This window comes from Populus alba, chromosome 14 (assembly GCF_005239225.2).
Source record: "Populus alba chromosome 14, ASM523922v2, whole genome shotgun sequence".
NCBI lineage: Eukaryota > Viridiplantae > Streptophyta > Magnoliopsida > Malpighiales > Salicaceae > Populus > Populus alba.
In genome coordinates, this window is record NC_133297.1 from 13,432,612 (window position 1) to 13,454,827 (window position 22,216).

The 22,216-nt window shown below is 34.3% G+C and overlaps 3 protein-coding genes across 3 annotated transcripts; 2 read left to right on the forward strand and 1 right to left on the reverse strand.

The window, feature by feature from the left end:
• The first annotated feature begins 7,673 nt into the window (after positions 1–7,673).
• LOC118059100 (uncharacterized) lies at positions 7,674–9,959 on the forward strand. Its single transcript, XM_035071966.2, has one exon. It carries the CDS (start codon positions 7,674–7,676, stop codon positions 9,810–9,812), a length of 2,139 nt encoding a protein of 712 aa, XP_034927857.1. The 3' UTR covers positions 9,813–9,959.
• Positions 7,912–14,284, reverse strand: LOC118059186 (cyclin-A1-1). The gene is made up of 11 exons (XM_035072079.2): positions 13,885–14,284; positions 12,629–13,007; positions 12,395–12,531; positions 11,910–12,002; positions 11,634–11,767; positions 11,445–11,520; positions 11,279–11,355; positions 11,156–11,189; positions 10,891–11,040; positions 10,616–10,750; positions 7,912–10,492 (listed from the first exon to the last, which is right to left on the reverse strand). The coding sequence occupies exons 1-11, from the start codon at positions 14,095–14,097 to the stop codon at positions 10,421–10,423; spliced, it is 1,500 nt and encodes a 499-aa protein (XP_034927970.1). The 5' UTR covers positions 14,098–14,284; the 3' UTR covers positions 7,912–10,420.
• A 3,739-nt stretch (positions 14,285–18,023) lies between these two features.
• Positions 18,024–21,419, forward strand: LOC118050631 (replication factor C subunit 2). Its single transcript, XM_073404600.1, has 7 exons — positions 18,024–18,097; positions 18,667–18,787; positions 18,869–18,931; positions 19,845–19,908; positions 19,968–20,137; positions 20,223–20,306; positions 20,853–21,419. Exons 1-7 carry the CDS (start codon positions 18,024–18,026, stop codon positions 20,955–20,957), a joined length of 681 nt encoding a protein of 226 aa, XP_073260701.1. The 3' UTR covers positions 20,958–21,419.
• The last annotated feature ends 797 nt before the right edge of the window (positions 21,420–22,216 follow it).

The window sequence follows — 22,216 nt, forward strand, 5'->3', positions numbered from 1 at the left end:
ATGATAATGGCATGCACGGTAAATATAAGTATAAAATATTGAAAAAAAAAACTATAAAAATACTTATAAAACATTAGATCGTGAACTTAAAATGGGATTAATCTAATAAGCTCGTGTACATGGATTTTAATAAAAAAAATTATTTTAATATATTTTTAAATAAAAAATATTTTAAAAGTGATTTTAATTACTTTATCAAACAGGCATAAATTATCAATCATTTTGATTGACACACCTTTATATTTTGTTTTCTTTTTATATCAATATATAAACTATAATTTGTTGTTTGGAATAAAACTTATATTGACACAATCATTGAAACTCCATTCTTTTTTGCCACTTAATTTTGATGGCTAAAATAATATCTTCAACTTCTCAAACAAAATTTTAATATCAAAAATTATTTTAAATTCAAACTAAACTAAACTTAACTTAATCACCACTATATCCAATAACAAGGAAAGAACTAGAAAAAACCAATTAGTTTAAAAAAATAACAAAACACTTACTCTAAGTCAGCATACCTAATCTATGACCTGGTTGTGAGACTGTGATCAGTCCATAAAAAAAAAATTAAATAAAACAATAGATGTTAACTCTCAATCAAACCAAATGATAAAAGGCAAAACTTAAAAATATTAATTAAAAAAGCAGTAAAAAAACCCTGAGTCAACTCGGGTTAACTCGACTAGTATGTGACTCGGTTAGTGTTAACTCGACTAGTATGTGACTCATGATATGAGATCAGAATAACTCAATGGAAAAAAAAAAATTTTGAAAGAATAATGAAGTTCAAAGCCTAAAAACTCAATGTCAAATGATGAAATTAAAAAAAAAATAAATAAATAATTTAAAAATCAAAGTTAAACCGGGCTAATCTTTCGAAGCTTATTGTGAAAACCCGCTAAATTATAATATGAGTAAAATAAATAAAGTATTGAATAAATTAAATAAAAAGATTTTAAGTATTGTAATTTGATACAATAGAATAAAATATAAGATGTTATGGTGTGAATTAAGTAAAAGAAGAGTTGAGTGACAAAAATAGAAATAAGAAGAAATGAGGGCCAATGTGTAAATTGGTAAAAGTTAGACTATAAATGCTTCATCTTTTCCTTGAGTTTGAAACAAAGAGAGGGGGAAGAATTGTCTGATTTTCTACTTAAATACTCATTGATTTCACTAATTAAAGTGAGTAATTAGAGTGATTAACTTAATTAAACATCAAGAGGGGGTTGATTTTAAGGTGGTGAGTGCATTGAAGGAAAGATTTCAAGCTAGGGTTTGAAGAGGGAGAAGAAGAAAACTTGTTTTTTCTTGCATTCTTTCCTTAAATCCTTATCAAAGTGAGGTAAATAACATGTTCTAAATGGTTAATTCCTTTAATTTTATGTTTGATGAAGGATTATGCAAAATGATGATTATGTGAAGTTGTGGATTTATGTTATAATTTATAGGAATAATGCAAATTATGTTTGAACCATGTTAGAAAGCATGAATTATGATTGGGTAAGTGTTTAATTTTAAATAAAAGAAACAAAAATTAATTTTCCCCATTTTAATTGAATATTTGGCCAAGAGAGGAATAATTTAGGGATTTGAGGTTTAATACAATTGTTTGGAAAAATATGGGAAGATGAAAGTTTATAAGTGTTGTTTATATGAATGGAGTATGAATTTTTCAAGGAGAAAAGAAAAATATTCACTTCCCTCCCTAGGTTGTTTTTTGGCTAAATGGAGAAGAAAATTAGAGAATGGAGTTTAAATGATATTATTGAGGAGTTTTTGGCTAAATGGAGAAGAAAAATTAGAGAATGGAGTTTAAATAATATTATTGAGAAATCTTACTAAATTTAAGACAATTGATGTTGATAGGTTAAATTGAATAGAGACTTTTGTGGAAATAATAATAATAATAATAATAAGAAAATGTTTCAAAAAGGGGGGTTTTATTCCCCTTGAATTAAAAGTCAATTAAACTTAATTAAGGGTATTGGATTTAATCAAATAATATGTCATGGGTATTAGAATTTTACCGGTTCAAATGAATGAATGAACAAATGACAAAGTAATTTTGTTGGTGCAGAGGAGGCCGCAGGACCTAATCAGCAACAAGGGACCTCTTCACGCGCACATACACCAGGTAGGTGTTCAACACCTTTGAGTAATTAATCAGTTTATATTTTTTATTGTACAAGGAATTTTATAGATTATAAATATTAGTGCTGGTTACTAGAAATAATGCCCTGGTGAATGGGCAAGCCTTGAAAAATTATTTCCTGGTTTCTGGAAATAATGCCCTGGTGAATGGGCAAACCTTGAAAAAAATTATTTCCTAGTTACTGGAAATAATGCCCCGGTGAATGGACAGGCCTTGAAAAATTATTTCCTGGTTACTGGAAATAATACCCTGGTGAATGGGCAAGCCTTGAAAAAAATTATTTCCTGGTTACTAGAAATAATACCCTGGTGAATGGGCGAGCCTTGAAGATCATTTCCTGATTATTGAAATTTATGCCTAGCAGAATGACCATGTTAAGAAAATTAATTTTTCAAATTAATGGGATAATCACTCGATGTAAAATAAATCATAAAACTTTGAAGTTAAATATGCTGGGTTGTGGGAGACACTCTTGATATTTTTATTTTAGTAGATTTATCCCTGTCTAGAAGAGAATTTATGAAATTAGAAATTTCAAAAAGAAAATAAGACAATTAATTCTATGATATGAAAATCACCTTAATGTATATAAATAATTAGTCCTTAATCAGTTACTTATTGAAATGTGCAATTGTTTTAATCATGTTTAATGCAATTATGTTTTTAGGTACATCGCACCCTCGATCTGGAAAGTAGATGCTTGGATAAATAATTTTGTTATGTGATTAATGTACTTGGAAGAACTAATATTTTGTTGTAATATGCTTTCATATCTAAAATTGTAATGTTTAACTTACTATCTTGTGTATGATGTAATTTGTAAGGTTATTATTATTAAGTTGAATTATGGTTTGGTTGTATATATATATAAAGAGACGATGCATGTTAATAATTTATTAGTTTTATTGTAGTGTTCTATAGAAAATAGAATCGAGATATTGAAATATGCTTGAATTTTTTTTTATGTCCAAATGATGGGACAAATATTGTGATTGATGTTACAGGTTGAGAAATAATTGAGTCGATAACTTGGTACCTAAAGAATACAAAGGAAACTCTGCCGAAATTTCGAGAAAATATATATATATATATAAAAAAAATTGGTAACTACGAATATATATAATATATTTTTGAGTTTACAAATTGAGATTGTTACACTTATAACCTTGGTCATGAGATCAAGATTATCTCATATAAGACAAACATGAAAAAAATCATGAAGCAAAATTCAAAATCATCAAAATATAAAAAATAAAATAAATAGCAATCAAAATGATAAGGACCAAACATGTCATAGAAACTAAATGAAAGAAAATAATGAAGAACTAAATAAAAAATAAAAATAAATAAAGAAAACATAAAATAACAATCAAAATAGTGAGGACTCAATTGGATATAAAAATTGAATGATATAAAATGCTAATGGATGAAATTGAAAAAAAGTGAGAAACAATCATAAAAATGAGGACCAAATTAAATAGAAAAAAAATGAAAAAAAAATATTAAGGGATGAAATTAAAAAAAAAACAATTTAAAAAAAGCATTAACAACAAAACAAGTAGCATTCAAGAGAATAAGGATTAAGATTAATACAAATATAAACTAACATAACACACTTGATTTTTAAAAGAGCTAACACGAAATCCGAGGCAACGAGAGAGAAGAGAGGGGAGAAAAGAAAAGGTCAATTAGAGCCCAATTGATCTACCGTGTACGCACTTTGGACCATCAGGGAGAGAATAGCATGACGCTTCCAACACAGTTGTTAAAAGCAGTGTTTGATAGCCGATAGGCATCACACACATCACTCAAAAAGTGTGAGCACCTCCTACTCGTTGACATGTGTTTTATTTTTTTTATTGGTCATTGTTTTTTTTATATATATATAATCATATTATTAATTTAACCGAGCTTATTGAATCTTTTCAAATCAATGACTCATGTCCTAGATTGTTCTTGCTCCTTTATAAACGCTATTGTCAATTCGACATCCTTTTTTATGTCAATAAAAAATAAAAATCAGTTCATTATGTAATGTATACTATTTATCTAGTTACACAAAAAACTAAAAGAGCTCACTATTTTACTATCCAAACACTCATATTTCGTTGTGGATTTGAATAATAAAATGATATTTTTTCCCTCCATATTAACAACTAATGAAGTGAAAATTAGCGTGAGGGGGGATGGTCTTTTCATGAGATTTTATTGGTATTACTAAATTGATCGGGGGTAGATTAGTCTTCTCATTTTTGCATAATAAAATGACTTAGTTACCCTTAAAACCAATAAAATTTAAATTGATGTCCATGAACTTTTTAATCTTTTCACTTTTTTCAATATAGTAAAATGCCTGAAAAACCCCTAAAAATAAAATTTACTAAAATGGTTTTAAGGGTTTTTTCCTATTTTCATCATATTTTTTTTTGTTATAAGAAAGTGCATTAAAAGGAAATTTAGTATTTTTTATAAATATGAATATTATTTTTAAAAAATTGACACGTGCATTGAAAACATTAGCGCGTGAGTGGTTCCCACCTACTTTGAGCAATGCTTGCGGCGTTGCTCATTAGTCAAATATCGGTTTCTAGAGTGGCTTAAAAAAGTGCTTGATGTCCCCTCCATGCCTAGGCAGCACACATAGGCAACGAATCACCAGTTATGAGATGGTAACCTTTTCTTTTCTTATTCTTTCTTTTCTCTCATCCCCTCGATTCCCACGCCAAACCCTCATTTTTTAAAAACTAACCCTTCAATTTGGTTTTTTCTTTGAATTTGGTCTATGCTTTTTTTTATTATTATTATTGTTATAGTTTGTTTTATTTGAAATGATTTGTAAATTTGGATATTGTTTTGCAATTTCATCCTTCTTTATTTTTTACATATTTCGAATGTTGCCATTGTTCTTTTGATTATTTTTATTTTTACCATTTTATTGATTTATTTTATTTTTCAGTTTCACCTCATGTTATATTATTTCATTTAGTCTTTACACTATATTTGGTCTTTATTTGTTTTTGACTATTTTTTTTGTTTTTTATAATTTTTTTTTCAATTTCATCCCTCATTGTTTTATTTCATTTAATTATTATACCATATTTAGTTCTTATTTTTTTAATTTCTATTTGTTTTGTTTCTTAATTTTGGATGATTAAGATTTTTGCTTCGTGATTTTTATGGTCTTACCTTTTATAGGGTAATGTAGTCATATGACCCAGGTTATAGGTTTTTGAATATTGGCTCAAATTAACTTTGGTCTTTTTTGTAGATTTTTTTTTCAATTTCATCATTTGACATTAGGTTACTGAACCTTCAACTTCATGATTTTTGCCTCTTTCCTTTTTATGGAGGTTATCGCAATCTTATATCCAAGTCATGGGCTAATTGAGTTAACCTCGATCAACTCAAGTTTTTTTTTCAATGATTTGTTTAGTTTCAAATATCATTTATTTTTTTGCTTAGGAGTTGACCTCCATTGTTTATTTATTTTTTTGGACAGGGTTATCTCGACATAACAAGTAGGCTGCAAGTTTGACGTGCTGATTTGAGTTAGGTTCTTTAATTTTTTTTTAAAAATTGATTATTTTTTTTCAATTCATCCTTCAACATTTCAAAAAAAAAAAGTCTCTTGAAAACATATCAAAATGATCCTTTTTTATATATTTTAAATTTTTTTTGATATTAACATATCAAAACCATAAAAAAAACATTAATTTGATTTTTTTCAAGTGAAATGCTTCCACAATGTATCTCAAACACTCACTTGGAAGACATGTTTTTATAATATTGACAAGTGTTTATTTTTTCTCATCAATTTTTTTTTTTGTGATTGACTTTTTTTTGTAATCATAATGATTAAACTAATTGAGCTTATTTAATCTATTTGAATCAATGACCCGAATCCTTATTTTTTCTTTATTTTTTTGAACACTATCATAATCCAAGTTTTTTTTTATATATATATATTAAAAAAATTTAACCCAATTCACAACATAATAGAAAAAATCTACCTAGTCAACTACTAGAATTAAACTCAAAATAATCTTCAATGGCAAATCATTCATATCAAATACAAGCGAGAGGCATGGAATGGCTTTCAAACACCATTAAGTAAAATAAATCATAAACAAAATCATCACAGCCACTTGTTAAAAGTACTTTTTATTTATAAATATATTAAAATAAACTATTATTATTATTTTTAATATAAACATGTCAAAATAATTGAAAATTACTTAAAAAATAATTATTTAAATATAATTTTAAAATAAATATACTTTTAAAAAACACCAAATGAAACTCCAAACATGCAGAAAGTGTGGATTAAACATAAACATAAGAGTGAGTTTGGATTATGGTAGCTGTTGTGGTTGTGGTTTGAAAAAAAATTATTTTATAAAAATATTTTTGGTTGTGGTTGATTTGATATTTATATATATATTTGGTTAAAACTATGGTCGAAATTGAGGTTGAATAAAAAGTAGTTTAATGTGTTTGGTTAATAATGCTTTTAAAATTGAGGTTATAAAATAATTTTTAAAAATATATATTAATATTGATGATTTTTAATTTAAACATTATAGATTTAATTATCATTATTATATCATGAAATAAATAATACTTTATATAAAATATTTTTTATTGGTTCATTAAATTTTCTATATTTTTATCACGTATGAAATACATCCGACAAGGACTACAATTTTTTTGGTTTCTTAAGCACGCAACAACATCAGATAAAATATAATTAGGAACAAAATTGGGATTGCGATCAAATTCTGCAAATGCTATGTCATCAAGCGATCTCTATCTAATTTATGTAATGTCATTAAATAATGCTAAACACTAGTTTTTCGAATAAAACACAATTAAAAAATAAAAATTAATTTTTTTTTTTCTGGGTTGGACCCGATTCAATGCATTTTAAACTTTAGATTGGACCCGGTCCGATCAGAACCTGTCCAACCAAAACAGCATGCTACACTGTTAAGTGAACAGTGTAGTATGCTACTCTGATCATCTTACACGGTATTCATAGAATGAATTAATTAGTATAAACAGTGTAGCATGCTAATTAAAATTATATGAGTGCACAAGAAGCATAAGAGAGGCAGGAACGCATCGAGAAGCATGGAATTTCAGCTTCAACAAAATAGCATTTTCAACTTAGGTAATAATAGGACCCACATATAAAAATCTGATTTTATAACCAAATAATGTATTATAACTGTTCCACACTAATGGCAGCCACAAACACTTAGCCTTAACGGAACAAGTGGCAGATACAACCACAACGCTACCATCTCTGTTCTGTAGATAAAAATTGACTCACCTTACATATTCATTGCGGGCCCCACGTCTCAACTCACCTCTCCTCACTTTGCCACGTGTGCATGTTTCCGTGGCCCAGCTTTTCCACACCACGCCATCTCTTACACCACCAATCTCATCTTCTTTTATTATCCTCTCCTCAAAACTCAAAACACTCGAAGCTCACTGGACAAGTGAAACAATGAAACCCCTAAAATTTCTGAACCTTCTTCTTCATTTTTCGCTAGCCCTATTCCATGCGACGGTAGCCCATGAACCTCCTAGTGGAACCAGCATAATCTTTGCCACACTTGGCAGATTAGATTATGACTTCGACATATTTACCCTGCCAACCGGGGACCCGCCTACAAAAACCAACGAACTCCGAATTACAGATGGCGAGTCAGTAAACTTCAACGGCCACTTCCCTTCTCCATCTCCCTCTCTCCTCTCTCTTTTAACCAACAAAACCCTAATAAACCCCCCTGGCCAACAAAACCCACCCCCCCTGAACCTCATCTACGTCACAGAACGCGGTGGATCGTCAAGTATCTTCTACGATGCGGTTTATGCTGATACTCCGCGAAGCGCCCGATCAAGGTCAGCCCTTGAAATTCCTAAACGTGTACAAATTCCTTTATTGGATGGAAAAGGTGGAATTTCGATGAAGGATAAGCCCACTGTGAGCGGAGATTATTTAGTATACGTGTCAACACATGAAAACCCAGGCAAGCCAAGGACGAGTTGGGCTGCAGTGTACGCAACCGAGTTAACAACCGGGTTGACTCAACGACTCACCCCACATGGAATTGCTGATTTTAGCCCTGCAGTCTCTCCTTCTGGCGTTTACACAGCTGTCGCTTCTTATGGAGAGAGAGGATGGAGCGGTGAAGTGGAGGAACTTAGCACAGACATCTATATATTCTTGACTCGTGATGGCACTAACCGAGTTAAGGTGGTCGAACACGGAGGTTGGCCGAGCTGGGTCGACGAGTCCACCTTGTACTTCCACAGAAGAAGCGTAGAAGATAACTGGATAAGTGTTTATAAGGCGACTTTACCGAATCAAGGACCGATCTCGATTGATTCAGTGATCGTCGAGCGAGTTACACCACCTGGTCTTCACGCGTTCACTCCAGCTACTTCTCCAGGTAACAAGAAGTTTATAGCAGTAGCCACAAGAAGACCTAACTCGGATTATCGCCATGTAGAGCTATTTGACCTAGTTAAGAACGAGTTTATCCAGTTGACTCGGTTAGTATCTCCCCAAACTCACCACTTGAACCCGTTTATCTCACCCGACTCAGCCCGAGTTGGTTACCACAGATGTAGAGGTGCTTCCAGTGATAAAAAGAGCACCCACTTGTTACTGGAGAATGTCAAGAGCCCAATACCTGACATTTCGCTTTTCAGAATTGACGGGTCGTTTCCTTCCTTCTCACCCGCTGGTGACCGTATTGCTTACGTTGATTTTCCGGGTTTGTATGTGGTAGACCGGGACGGTTCGAACCGGCGACAGGTTTTTACTGGGATGGCATTCTCGACCGCCTGGAACCCGGCTCGTAAGGGTGTTGTCTACACAAGTGCTGGACCCACTTTTGCCAGTGAGAGCACCGAGGTAGATATAATCTCCATTAATGTTGATGATGATTTGGGGCAAATTAATAGTTTTAAAAAGTTGACCTCTAATGGTGAAAACAATGCATTTCCTGCGGTTTCACCCGATGGGAAATGGGTAGTGTTTCGGTCCGGTCGGTCCGGTCATAAGAACTTATATATAATGGATGCTTCGGAAGGGGAGAGCGGTGGGCTCTATAGGTTGACAGAGGGTCCATGGAGCGACACCATGTGTAACTGGTCACCAGATGGTGAATGGATTGCTTTTGCATCCGACCGGGAGAACCCAGGTTCAGGAAGTTTTGAGTTGTTTTTGATCCATCCGAACGGAACTGGTTTGAGGAAGTTGGTTCAAAGTGGGTCGGCTGGGCGGGCTAACCACCCTTATTTTAGCCCCGATGGAAATAGTATTGTGTTTACTTCAGATTATGGGGGCATATCAGCTGAGCCAATCTCAAACCCCCATCATTATCAGCCTTATGGAGAGATCTTCACGGTTAAATTGGATGGCTCTGATTTGAAGAGGTTGACACAAAATTCGTACGAGGATGGAACCCCTGCATGGGGGCCTACATATATCAAGCCTAAGGATGTGGAGTGGCCAGGTCACGGACCACAGTGCTCCTTTGAGGAGTGCCACTGGCTCAATAAAATGCCAGTTCTTGGTGATTCGGCTGCACCGTGGGACTCAACCAAGCCTCAATGTAGCAGTGCTAGCCCATAAGCCCTGGTTTATTCTGTCCGATGAACGTAAAAGAGATGCTCGCTGTAGTGAAATGCTGCTCTGTGAAAATTGTCTTTGCTATCTTGTTTTTATATATATGTGTGTGTATTATATATGTAATGCTTCTGCTGGCTGGCGTGTTCTGTCTGTAAAGTATTTCAGCTGGGAGATGATGCATTTGAGAAGTTGGGAACCAATTACAACTTAAGATGATGAAAACGAACTGACTGTAACTGAGATGTGCCAGCGTTCAGGGAAAATGTGGATGCGCAAGTTATAATTCAATATCTGGTAGAGATTGAAAAAGAAAAGTAAAATTATTTTATGGAGCCCTGCTAAATTCTGACTATAAATTAACTAAACAAGAAAGAAGGATATATCATACAATATTATAAATCTCTGCCGGAAGAGTAGACAAAGCAAAAACTCTAGCTAAGCTAAAAAAACTACAGGCGTACTACAGCATTTTACTGGAAAAAATGGTACAGTGATGCGTACGGACTACATTGCTTGGAACCAGAAGAGCCACCAAAAGCAGGTGATTCACTTGAAGTTGATCCAACAGAGTATTGGAAGAATTCTTCAGATATTGGAAGAAATCCACCAGTCTAGGAGCCTAGGTTCTGGAAGAATTCCCCAGGTATTGAAGGAGGGCAGTACTTCTTTGCTACAAATTTGTACTGCGACAAGAAAAGTAAATAACTCAGATAAGATTAGGACGCGTGCACTTCCTCAGCCTGCACTAGGGTTCATGCTATGTGAGAAATACTGAGAAGCAAGGACAGAATGAGAATCTTGTTTACCTTATGCTGACTGTATTTCTCCCTGATCGCAGGTAAAGTAGAATTATGGTTTCCACAGCACAGGCGATGGAGATCCTTTACACAGTCACTCAAATCAACAGGCTCATAAAGTGTGTAATGTTGCAAAGTGGAATTCTGTTGGAGAAGAAATGGAGTATCAGGCATGATAGTGAGTTTAGCGTGAACAGTGGAGTAGATGCATCAGATGCCATAAAAATCCCATAAACTTAAAGTTTCTTTGTTTTGTTTTTTTTTTTTTTTTTTAACACACGTACCCATGGTCTCTTTGAAGGAACAAGTATATATTTGGCCAAGAAAATGGCAGAGGCAGCTACCAGTGACGGAGCATAGCAAAGCATACTATATTCCAGGAGAGATAATTCTGCGATGTAGTTGGCCAAACACTCCAACTGCATTGATGGAACCTAGGAAAAGGGCACACACATAACAGCCATAACTAACCATTTATTACGGAATGGAGGTGATAGATATTACTATAAAAATCAACAATTCTATGGCCAGCAGAACAAAAATAGATACCTCATTGATTCCTTGAGCAGCACGAACAAATCGCCTACTTGTCATGGCAATGAATTAGTCATGAAAACAGTATAGCATATAGGGAATAGAACATGGACTTGATAACCATAAGTTAGCCATTACCTCAAAAAACATTTAGCTGTTGGGGCTGTCATTTCGAACTTCAAGTAGTTCAAAACAGTTGATTCCATTTCCAGAACCTGCAGCCATTAAAATTAATTGATACTTGTACAGGCTGACATAATTATCTGACAAATGCACTTGAGCATAACGACAACAAGACCAATACCTCATCCCTGAAATATGTGTTATCAGTAATGTAGCAAAACTCTTCCACCTGGGGTGCACATATTTCCTCGTATTTCCTAGTAATATAATCAAGGTCCTTGTTAATATTCAAGATGATTAATTTTTAGAGGAAAAAAGAGGTGCCATGTATCAGGAACAAACAGAGACATCGCAGGAAAATCATTCTTACGCAGCAATCATCATGCAGGCAACACCAAGTAGCTGCAGTCTTTGTCTGTTCATCACATTCCCAGACAGATATCGATCAGTGTAGTTCACCGTCAAATACAATGTATCAGGTACAAGCCTGTACTCTTCGGCCACCTGCATTTTGAATTACAAGTTCATCACATGCCTACTAATAATCCATCTGAAGAAATATTGTTAATCCCAGAATCCATATACCAATCTGAAGGATGGTTTCAGAAATTGACGAAAAATATGTAATGTAATACAGAAATGTTACCTCCACCAGCCAGTCAACCAGTATTGCACGCATGCTGGCATTTATGTCTTTCTGAATTCTTTCCATGAAGTCTGTGGAAGGCCTTTTCTTCATCTAAAATCCCATGAATTCATTAAAGAAAAGAATAGCATAAGTCCAGGAAATTCAGGTAGCACTCTGGAAATGCATTGTGCATACTAATATCTAACTCGAAGAGAATGACAGGTCATACATGGAAGAAAGTAAATAGCAATTCCACAAGCATGGACAACTTATACTACGAAGGAGATTCGTATTGGCAAATAAGCTTGAACACTCAAAGACTGTAAAACCAATGAATTCTGAAAGGAAGCTGAAGACATCATCATGGACAATAGAAAATGAAACCACGAATCCATTGAAAGGAAAAGAAATAAATAGACTTTGATGTAGTCGATTTAAAAATACTTAATGAACAGCACGTAAAAGAAGAGCATTGAATTGATGTTGACACGAAAATAACAAACCTCAGATGCACGCAAATGCTTGTAAATATCACAGGCAATGGTTGCACAAAGCTGCGGATCCTGGTAATTGTCGTCAACATTAACAATTTTGTCGTCTGTTTCCATATCAGCAACTGCATCTCTGATGCACATATTTTCTGCAAGCATGTAAAAACTACATTAGGAAGTCAAGAAAAATAAATGCATTAAAATATAATAAAGACAGCGGAAGTGAGAGTGGAAACGGTTAAGAACCTGCAGTTTCCACATGATCTGAGATGTACAGATTGCTCAAGGTCTTCTTATTGATAGAATCAATTGCTGTTATTTCATTGCTATCTATATATTCAATTTCAGGGCTCTTAAAAGAATCACAGGTGGACATTGATTCATCCAAAGAAATTGAAAAATCATCAGATTTACTTGGAGAAACATCCATGCAGCATGGAACAGAGACAGCAGCAGCAATAGAGACATTTTCATCTCTTCTTGGGATATAGATCACCTTACAAGCACCACCTGTACTCGATTTCGCATTTAAGGATGCAGGTAAAGTTTTTCCAGAGAAACCTGCACTGCTATTAGAAGCAGGAGGTACCTTCTTCACCTTGGCAATTTTATTTGAGAATGGTGCCTACATTTATAAAATTCGATTAGGATCAACTAATTCTCTGAATATTAGAACAAATTCAACAGCTCAATCAAACATCAGAATAGAGGGAAGTGAAAATTCACTTAGCAATTAGCACTTGAGAACTCAATCAGAAATTCAGTGTCTATGGTGATTCAACCAATGCTGCTTTATAACGAAAAGCAGAGCCATTGAGGGATCAAACTTCCATGCTTGGTAATGTTTTCATGCCACTATGAGGATAGCATTATCAGCATCAGATAGCAGTGCAGTTTCAAAGCATGCAACGAAAGCATTAACTTCAAATTTCATCTTATCTAGTCAAGTAAAATTAATTGCACTTTACACAGATCACAACAACGCAGCAGTTTTTGTCAAGATTCTGATCAACAGAGTCTAATGTTTCCGAATAAAACGAATGACATAATTGAATATTTTTAATGCTCCTGCAATGTTAATAATAAAAAAAAAAAATCTAATTTTTCATATAAGGCAAATTCTTTAATATTTTTTTTTCTGGTTCCAAATAATCTTGAATTCTTTTAACATTTATTATCTCCCTTTTTTAATTAAAGTTCCTCGGCAAACAAGCACGTCAAGAATAAATGCAATAAAAAACTTCCCATTTTCAAAACCCACAAATTCCCCTTCAAGGAACATAAGAATTATCAAAACCCTAGTGGATTAACAAGAAAACACAGAACCCGAAGAATTAGAAACAAAAGAACAAAAAAAGTCAATATGCAACAAGCAATAAAAAGAATACAAAGACACAGAAGACCCATTAAATGTTCTTTAATTTATCAGAAACCAGGCAAAAAGAACATGAAAAAATTTAGAAAGAGAGAAGAAAAGAGAACAAGTATTAAGAAAAACCCACCAAAGTAGACGATGGAATGGAGTTTCTTGACCCCTTTTGAGTCGCGTTCTTTTGATTCGTAATGTCACCAAGAGGCGCTCGTTTCTTGGCCAAATGAGGCGCAACCGCCGTGGCCTTCCCTAGATTATCCGTTGATGAAGAAGACGCGTGTCTTTTTGCAAGAGATGACGACGTCGAAGACGAGAACGACGAACGGCGTGTCTGTGTCGACATCTTCAATAAAAAAGTGAAAACCCCTCTCGGTCTTCAATGTTAGTTAAAAGAATGAGAAATTAAAGAAAGAGAGAAGTTTAAAAGGAAACAAAACAATCTTGGATTTTGGAGAGAAAGCAAAAGGGGCTCTCTGCTCTGGTTCTCTTATTAGCAAAGAAGGAGAGGAGAGTAGTTGTGTGTTAAATTTACTATTTAATTACTTTTTTTAATATTTTTGAGGCGGGGAGAGGGGTTGATTTGAATTGCTGAGAGATCTCGACCGTTGGATTCAGGCTCGGTATTCGTTAGGAGCGTAGGCTTTGCGGGGACCACTATATGTGTATTGTGTTTCTGGGTTTGTTTTTGGAGTGTCACTGACGAATGATATTCTGCCACGAGGATAGAGATTCTTTATTCTTATGGAGATTGGCTGATTCGAGTATGTGGTTAATGGTTGGAAGGTCACAGACTGTCTATCGAGAGAGGTTTTAAAGTTTTGAATTCGAATTTCAAACGGTCACCGGATCCGTCTTTATTTGTTGCTTGGCATACCAGTACGCAACACAAGGATGACAATTTTGTTAATATTTGAGCTGCTCAATCATGTATTTCACATGGATAAGCGAACTTTTTACGCCTAGTGTGGAGTAAATTTTAAGAAAAAATCAAGATCTCTCTCTTGTAATATAATGTGTCACACGTGCACAAGTTTCTAATTCGAAACCAGTTTTTGAAAGCTTGTTTTTAGTTTTTATAATTCAAATTCTTTTATAATCTTTGTGCAACTCTTGGATCAAAATTATTTTAAATATAAAAAAACTTGTTAATTATATGAGAGTTTCTCCGATATAATCTTGTTAATTCAGAAAGTCCAATGAAAAAAGAAACAAGTGATGTTTACTTTAGTAAATTCGTTAAATTTATGACTTAAGTTAATCACTTCATTGTGTTGAATTATTTTTATGAAATTTAATTTATCATCAATTCAAAATTAAAAAATAAAATTTAATAAAAACTTTACACTAAATGATGGAAAAGTTGTTACTTAAGCAATTAAAATATATGTTAATGTAGTTTATTTATAAAAAAACTACTTATACTCTCCTTTCCACTCGTCATTTCTCTTTCATTTTCTCAATTCCAACTATATTTTTTAAAAATCTTTTTAATTCATTTCATCTTTATGACTTGTAACAATTTCTAACTTAAAATCAATAATAATAATTTTCTTTTTTAAAAAAGATAGCAACAAGCTGGTGAGAGATTATCATCTCAATTCCAATATCAAAAACATATAGAAAGCATTTAGAAACGCGGTTGAAATCGCATTCCCATAAACTTTAAATTTTTTTGCTAAAATTTAATACGGTTTGTATGTTTTAAATTGTTTTGATGTGCTGATGTCAAAAATAATTTTTAAAAAATAAAAAAATATTATTAGCATGTATTTCAACACGAAAAGTTATTTAAAAAATAACTGCTGCCACACTGTTAAATACACACATAGGACCTTGACAAAACCATGGTGGAGAATAGAAAATATTGCTTGTTTTTTCGTAATCACATCTATGTTCTAGGATTTACTTAACGAGACATGAAAAGTCCTAATGCATTGCTAGAAGTTCCCATAATTTCATGGTGGATAATAGGATAATGTCTGGTTTTTTTCACAATTACATGTATGTTCAAATGGATTGTAAAATCTCACAGTAAGTTTTCCTTGATGGTATATTCATTCCTTCGTTCAAACCAGAAGTAATTTCTGACATGAGCTGATGCTGAACAAGCAAACAGAGCAAATAATTTCTTAAAACTACGTATCAAACGTAACCATGATGAGTGTGCTCGAGGGAGGCATTTTCCCTCACTCGAGCATTGAGCAACGCTCCACAATATAATGAGACAGAGGCTTCCATTGCTTCCCAGAACATTGTTTTCTGCATAACCTCGTAATTGAAGCCTCAGTTCTCGAACCAGGCATGTCAATAAATGTACTGTTATAGGCTAATATAATAAATGTACAATTTTAAAAAGCCAAATGTCTATGTAATGAAGATATCTTGATCTCCCAATAAGAAAATGTCCTGTAGTTAAATTTCCTTCTGGGTGTTAAATCCTCGACGGGAGCAGATCACTTACCAATTTTCCAAATAACGCATCAAACGAAAAATCAACCTACAAGATGAACTGGGACTGTAAATTATCAGAAACCTAGCCAATAACTTGAAAAGGAAAATCAATTTAAGGCAAGGATTGTTTATAGTTTAGTACATTATAAAATGCATTTGTTAAAAAAGGGCATTTAAAAGGAGAAGGCCACTGAGAAGCCTTGCTAGAAACTACTCTAGTCAAGCACATTGATTGCCATAAAGCTTGCATCTTGCAACCTCAAGCCAAGCACAAACCAAATTACAGTCAAATTTCTCAAAGAACCCTGTCAACCCAGTTTCAGTATCATGCATCACACACAACACAATCATGAAGTTTTCAACTTCAACTACTCAATCACTGACTAATTGAAGAAAACATTAGTGTAAATTAAAGGTCGATAAAAAAAGTGGATGCCCAACAAGAAATGTCTGATAAAAACAGAAGATGAGAGAAGAATGTATGAAAACAAGTGTCGTGATAGGATTTTTGAAAGAAAGGAGCAAGGCATATGGGGCATGGATTTGAGTCACTTAAAAAGAAAAATTGATTTTCTTTGTTGCTGTTAGAGTCTTCTTGGTCCATTTTCTCAATCCAATTCCATAGATTTGTTGGGTTTCTGTGTCCCAATTCATCCTTCAATGGCTGCCTTCAGATTTAGGTTGCGAAACAAACAAATATGAAAAAAGACATGAACCCTTTTAGATAATGCCCTTAGAGAAAGCAGATCTTTAAGAGAAAAAGAATTTCTCCGCGAAGAAGAACGACAACAACACCAACGAATTTCCCCGCGAATCACTTCTTCCTTGTCCCAACCACTGCACTTCTATGACTAGAGAGTGCTACAGTACTCCCTGTGTACAGTGAACATTGTTCACAAAACCAAAATAGAGATTTTTTTAAGGCGCCTGAATCACGTTGATTAGTATACTTTAGTGAAAGGTTTTCAATCCAGTCCCAAATCTATATACCTAGTCTCAATGGCAACGCAAACTTATAAATTTGTTCAATTTCATCCAAATACCAACATTTATCAATTACACCCTTTTGTCAAATTGCATACGCCGCAATGACATAGTGGATGGAAAAGTTAATGAAAACCAACATTTTCCGATCTAATATGCATAAATATGGACTAAAACTTCATCATATAGGCTGGGGAATAAATCGAGATTTTCCGTTTATAAAACGAAGGAAACCCACGCCTCCCCGCGCGCGCGCGCTCACCGAAACAGCCATACAGCAATAAAAAGAAAACGCTGCGTTTCATGGTGCGCATGTCGACTGTCACCGAAGAACCAAACAAACTAGCATCACAAAGCACAACGGCCAAAACTCTACTAAAAGCGGGAAAATGGAACTCCCCTTGTAAACCCCGCAATTCTTTTTCCCAATCTCACAAACCAACCTAAAAGGCTAAAACTACTATATTACTTACTGATTATTACGGAGGCGGAGGCGGAGGCGGAGGCGGAGGTTAAATATTATTTCTTCTTTTTACTGTCTTTATATTGCCATCTTGAAGATGTTAATTGATCTCTGGTGCCTTTAGATCATTTCTAGATGCTATCATGTGAAAAACCTGATATGTGAAAATCTTTGAGATTAGTTCTGGTGATTTCATGCCTTCTATCATTTTGACTGCTGCTATTATCATATTAGATTGTAGAGTCTGCTTCCCTTTAGTATGTGAAAAAAGTTGATGCCATTCTGGAACATATTTAGCATGTTGATTCCTTCATGTCTTAGGCCTAAACTCTACAAGTCTAGGGTTTTGGAACTAAATGCAAGTGATGACCATGGCATCAATGTTGTTCGGACTAAGATCCAAGGATTTTGCTGCTGTGACTGTAGGTTCTTGTCAGTGTCAAGGGTATATACATTCTTCTTCTTGCAGTAACTTTTGTCTTCCACTCGGGACATAATTGCGCTTTGCCCTTCATGTTTCCAATACTTTAGGTTCTTTTATGATGGGTTATTTACAGATATAATGTGAAGTGCATGGATATCACCTCATTTGGCATAATGCTCTGAGACTTACAATGGAAACTTTCTCCAAAGTTACAAGATTCTTCTTCATATGTAATTACATCAGCAGGGGAGCCATTTTTTCATACAATATGTCATTACAAATAATTTGATGATTGTTGGAGATTCTGCCATGATTAAATTTATAACTGCTCTCCTTGGGCACAGAGTACCCGTGACAAAATAATTATCTGATCTAAATGGCCTCCATCTTGCACTGGTTTTCCTTACACAATGAGTCATTGTATGGTTCGTCAATGTGGTGATGCTTAGATGCACTGATGATTCCTCCTCAAATTTCTTCCTATAAACTCTTGGCCCTTGGGTTCAGTCGTAATATATTAACTTTTTGGGTAGAAAAAAATGTTTTTGCATGATTTGCTCCCATAATTGAGGTGATTGTGATTCTTGCAGGATCATAGCGACACTTGCGTCAAGATGTGCAAAATTCAGGTTCAAGCCACTTCCAGAAGAAATCACGAGCAATCATATATTGCCCGTTTGTAATGAAGACAGCCTCACTCTGGATGCAGAGGTATGCAAAGCTTGTCACATTCATTCCTATTTGTTCGGTGGCTTGATTTCCTAGCACAAAGCATGTGATCTACCACTGCAGGCTCTCTCAACCTTGAGTTCTATCTCACAAGGTGATCTTCACTGGGCTATCACATTCTTGCACGTAAGAGACGATCCCCCCCTCCCCTTCATGTCATGACCATGATGCTTAAATTATAAACCCCATTATTTTGGTGTTTTTCTCATGGATTTAGTTAGCCAAGAGTCATGGTGTTCCTACCTGTACAAACAAAACCACCAATTCTTTGTAGTCATTTTTCATTTCTCCTTGTCCCAAAAGGCATAAAGCAGGGTATCCTTGAATCCTCACCACTTCCTGAGATTATTCATGTTAAAGTGTCAATTTCTTATGGCATTTTAAATTTCATGAGATAGAACAGAGCATGATTCAATGATATCGAAGTTTACCATTTGCTTTGCAGAATATTGCTTCAAATGATTGACAGTTTCGTTGACCTTCATTATCATGAAAACTTGTTTCACTAGATTGGATTGTTTTATTGTGCAAACATGATCTCAAAGTCTCAAGCTTTTGAGGATTAGGACCAATTATGATATATCAGGATCAGAAACATCAGCCAGTTTAAAAAAGAAATATACCATGTGCTGGAATTTCTGATGTAACAATATCGAAGATGAGATTCTTGATTGACCTTTTCAGCCAAGCCCTTCCCTGGAGTGCTTCAATAAAAATCTAGTACTGTTATTAAGCCTTTGGTGTGTGATATTTGAATGATCATCCTAGTCAAGGATCCAAATGTAGAATTTTGAATTTATTGATCTTTTTTGAATTGAATGTGTACGAGAACAAATTGGTGAGAGATCCTTAGCATAAGACATGAAACATTATTAACCCTACTTTTATGGCCATTGTGTTCTCCCAACAGTTTCTATCATTTATTTGAAACTTCAATGTTGACAAATAAACAACACCCAGTCATTAGCCCATGCCTTTTCTTCTGTTCAAATTTCCCATTCCTCAGTTGAAGTTGAACTTCAGCATTTATTTATTGCAGGGAGCTGCTCGCCTATTTGGATCGTCAATTTCATCCAAAGACCATGTAAGTGTATCCGGGGTAGGTTATATTATAAACTTTTGGGCCATTTGTTTTGGCACTATATCTTCTTGTTATGCATAGTTATCCTTTTGTGCCCTGATTTTCATGGTGTTGTGGTTTTTAAGGCCATTCCGCAAGAGGTTACTGAGGCACTTTATGCAGCATGCAAAAGTGGTGACTTTGATTTGGCGAACAAGGAAGTCAATAGTATAATTGCGGAAGGATATCCAGTATCTCATATCCTTGCTCAGGTTCCCTTTATTCTATCCTTGGCCAACTTTCATTGCCATCGCCTATTACCAGATAAATCTGCTACTGATATGAGATTTCTTCCAGTTATTTGAGGTGGTGGTTGAAGCAGATGATGTATCAGATGAACGAAAGGCTTGCATGTGCAAGAGTTTGGCTACAGCTGATAAGGTTACTATTTCTGAAGCTCATTTCTCTTGCCTGGTTTCCTCTTTTACTTTGGTATTAGTAGTTTATCTGGTGAAAAAAATATATATATCGGTATTTGCCTTAGCAGTTAGTAACTTGGGTGGTTCAGTATTGCTGCCGATAGCCAATCATAGTTCAGAAAATGTTAAAGTTGCTCCTTTTTTTTTTTAGATAAAAATGGTTATAAGAGATGGAGAGCTGTCTAAGAGGGGCCCTCTCTTTAGCCTATCTATTTGAATAATTGACCTTGCTGACACATCCTCTCCCTTACCACCATTGCTAATGATGCATGAGAAAACATGACTGAATTTAGTTTTTCCAAACTGCTGGATTTAATTCTTTGTACCTTTTCTTTTTATGAGAAGCTTCTTGGTTACCCATAATGTCAACTCATCAATTCTCTCCAAGTATTATTGTTTCCATTTTTATCTCATTTTATGGGTATAATTTTTTTTAGGCGCACAGTATCATAGTTAGCAGCGCCTGTTGAACTGAATTTTTATATTTTATGCTTTTATGAATTTGCAGTGTCTCATTGATGGTGCTGATGAGTATTTGCAGCTGCTGGATGTGGCTAGCAACACAATGCGAGCTCTTTGTAACATGCCACAAGAACGTTCTTATGATAGTTAGGTAGCATTCAAGCTCGGGTTGAGATGTAGCACAAGGTGAGATCATGTATAATATAATGCTCCACTTTTGGAAACTCTTCAACTTCTTCACAAAAGAGTCACCTGCCGAACTTTTTATGCATGCACTTTTCTTCTTCATAGTGGGATCAGTGACTGCTTAGCCTACTTTCATGTCTTTGAATCCTAATTGATTAAAAAATTGAAACAAGCGGTTGAGAATTTGCTTTCTATTTTACATGCATATTTTCTTTTCAAATTTTCAATCATATGAAGGCATAGAAATCCTATCAATGACATGCCTATGATCATTTGGTTTAGGCATTGTTAGTGGAAATACTGCTGAAAGCTGGGACAAAATGGCTCTGTAATTGGTTATCCTTGCTGCCCCCCATAAATTTGAAGTTGATATGATTATATTTGTCCAAATATTTGAAAGCACAACTTACAAGGGGCAATTCTAACGTTGCAGGCCTGTCGGGCTGCCAGACAGCTAGAGGCATCATATGATGCGTGATCACAGTGTAAATATTTGAAATTCTGAATGGTGCACAAGATCATTAGAGTTACTTCTTAAGCCCAAACACAATCCTTCAGCTTCCAGTAGGGTGTTTTTCCTTTCTAGCACAGTTTGAAAAAACGTTTTGGCAATCTATTATAGGTTAAAAAAGATTTTGAAAAATAGCATAATTTGGTAAAACCTTAGATTTTAAGTGATATTTTAAAATACTGCACTTGGAAAGCGTGCTATTTTAATTTCAGACGAGAGAAGATAAAAAAAAGTTTAAAATTTTGATCACTATATCTCTGTTACAATTGGAAAGAGCTTGACGAATACATGAACATAAAAAAAGCTACTAATGATGATTGGCGTGAGCCATACACGCCATTCAAAGATGAGTCCAGTTGCTGCTTAAGTGGTGCATGGCAATGTGAGCCAGCCACCATATGGATTTGTCTTCTTGAGTTTTTTCAATGATGTTAAAGATATCGTAATTCGAGCTTCAATATAACTTTAGAGTTTTTTTCTTTTCTTGAAATTAAAATACCGCTCTTTTCAAGTATAATATTTTAAAATATCAAACATAAAAACTGCAGTTTTTACCGAACTATGATGTTTTTCAAAATCCCTTTTCCCCTGTGCTAGTTCCATATTATATTTATTTGTTTTATAAGTGCGCTGATTTTCTAAAAAGTTCCTTGTGGTAACAGTAGCTAATCTGCCATAGTGAAAGCCGCCATGTTTTGTCCTGCGAGCCGCTT

Coding starts and splice junctions, on each gene's coding strand:
- LOC118059100 (XM_035071966.2), top strand. CDS start 7,674: ATGAAACCCCTAAAATTTCTGAACCTTCTTCTTCATTTTTCGCTAGCC.
- LOC118059186 (XM_035072079.2), bottom strand. CDS start 14,097: ATGTCGACACAGACACGCCGTTCGTCGTTCTCGTCTTCGACGTCGTCA. Junction 13,008..13,884: donor CCATTCCATCGTCTACTTTG/GTGGGTTTTTCT, acceptor TTATAAATGTAG/GCACCATTCTCAAATAAAAT. Junction 12,003..12,394: donor AGCATTTGCGTGCATCTGAG/GTTTGTTATTTT, acceptor ATGGGATTTTAG/ATGAAGAAAAGGCCTTCCAC.
- LOC118050631 (XM_073404600.1), top strand. CDS start 18,024: ATGGCATCAATGTTGTTCGGACTAAGATCCAAGGATTTTGCTGCTGTG. Junction 18,098..18,666: donor GGTTCTTGTCAGTGTCAAGG/GTATATACATTC, acceptor TGATTCTTGCAG/GATCATAGCGACACTTGCGT. Junction 20,138..20,222: donor TATCTCATATCCTTGCTCAG/GTTCCCTTTATT, acceptor GATTTCTTCCAG/TTATTTGAGGTGGTGGTTGA.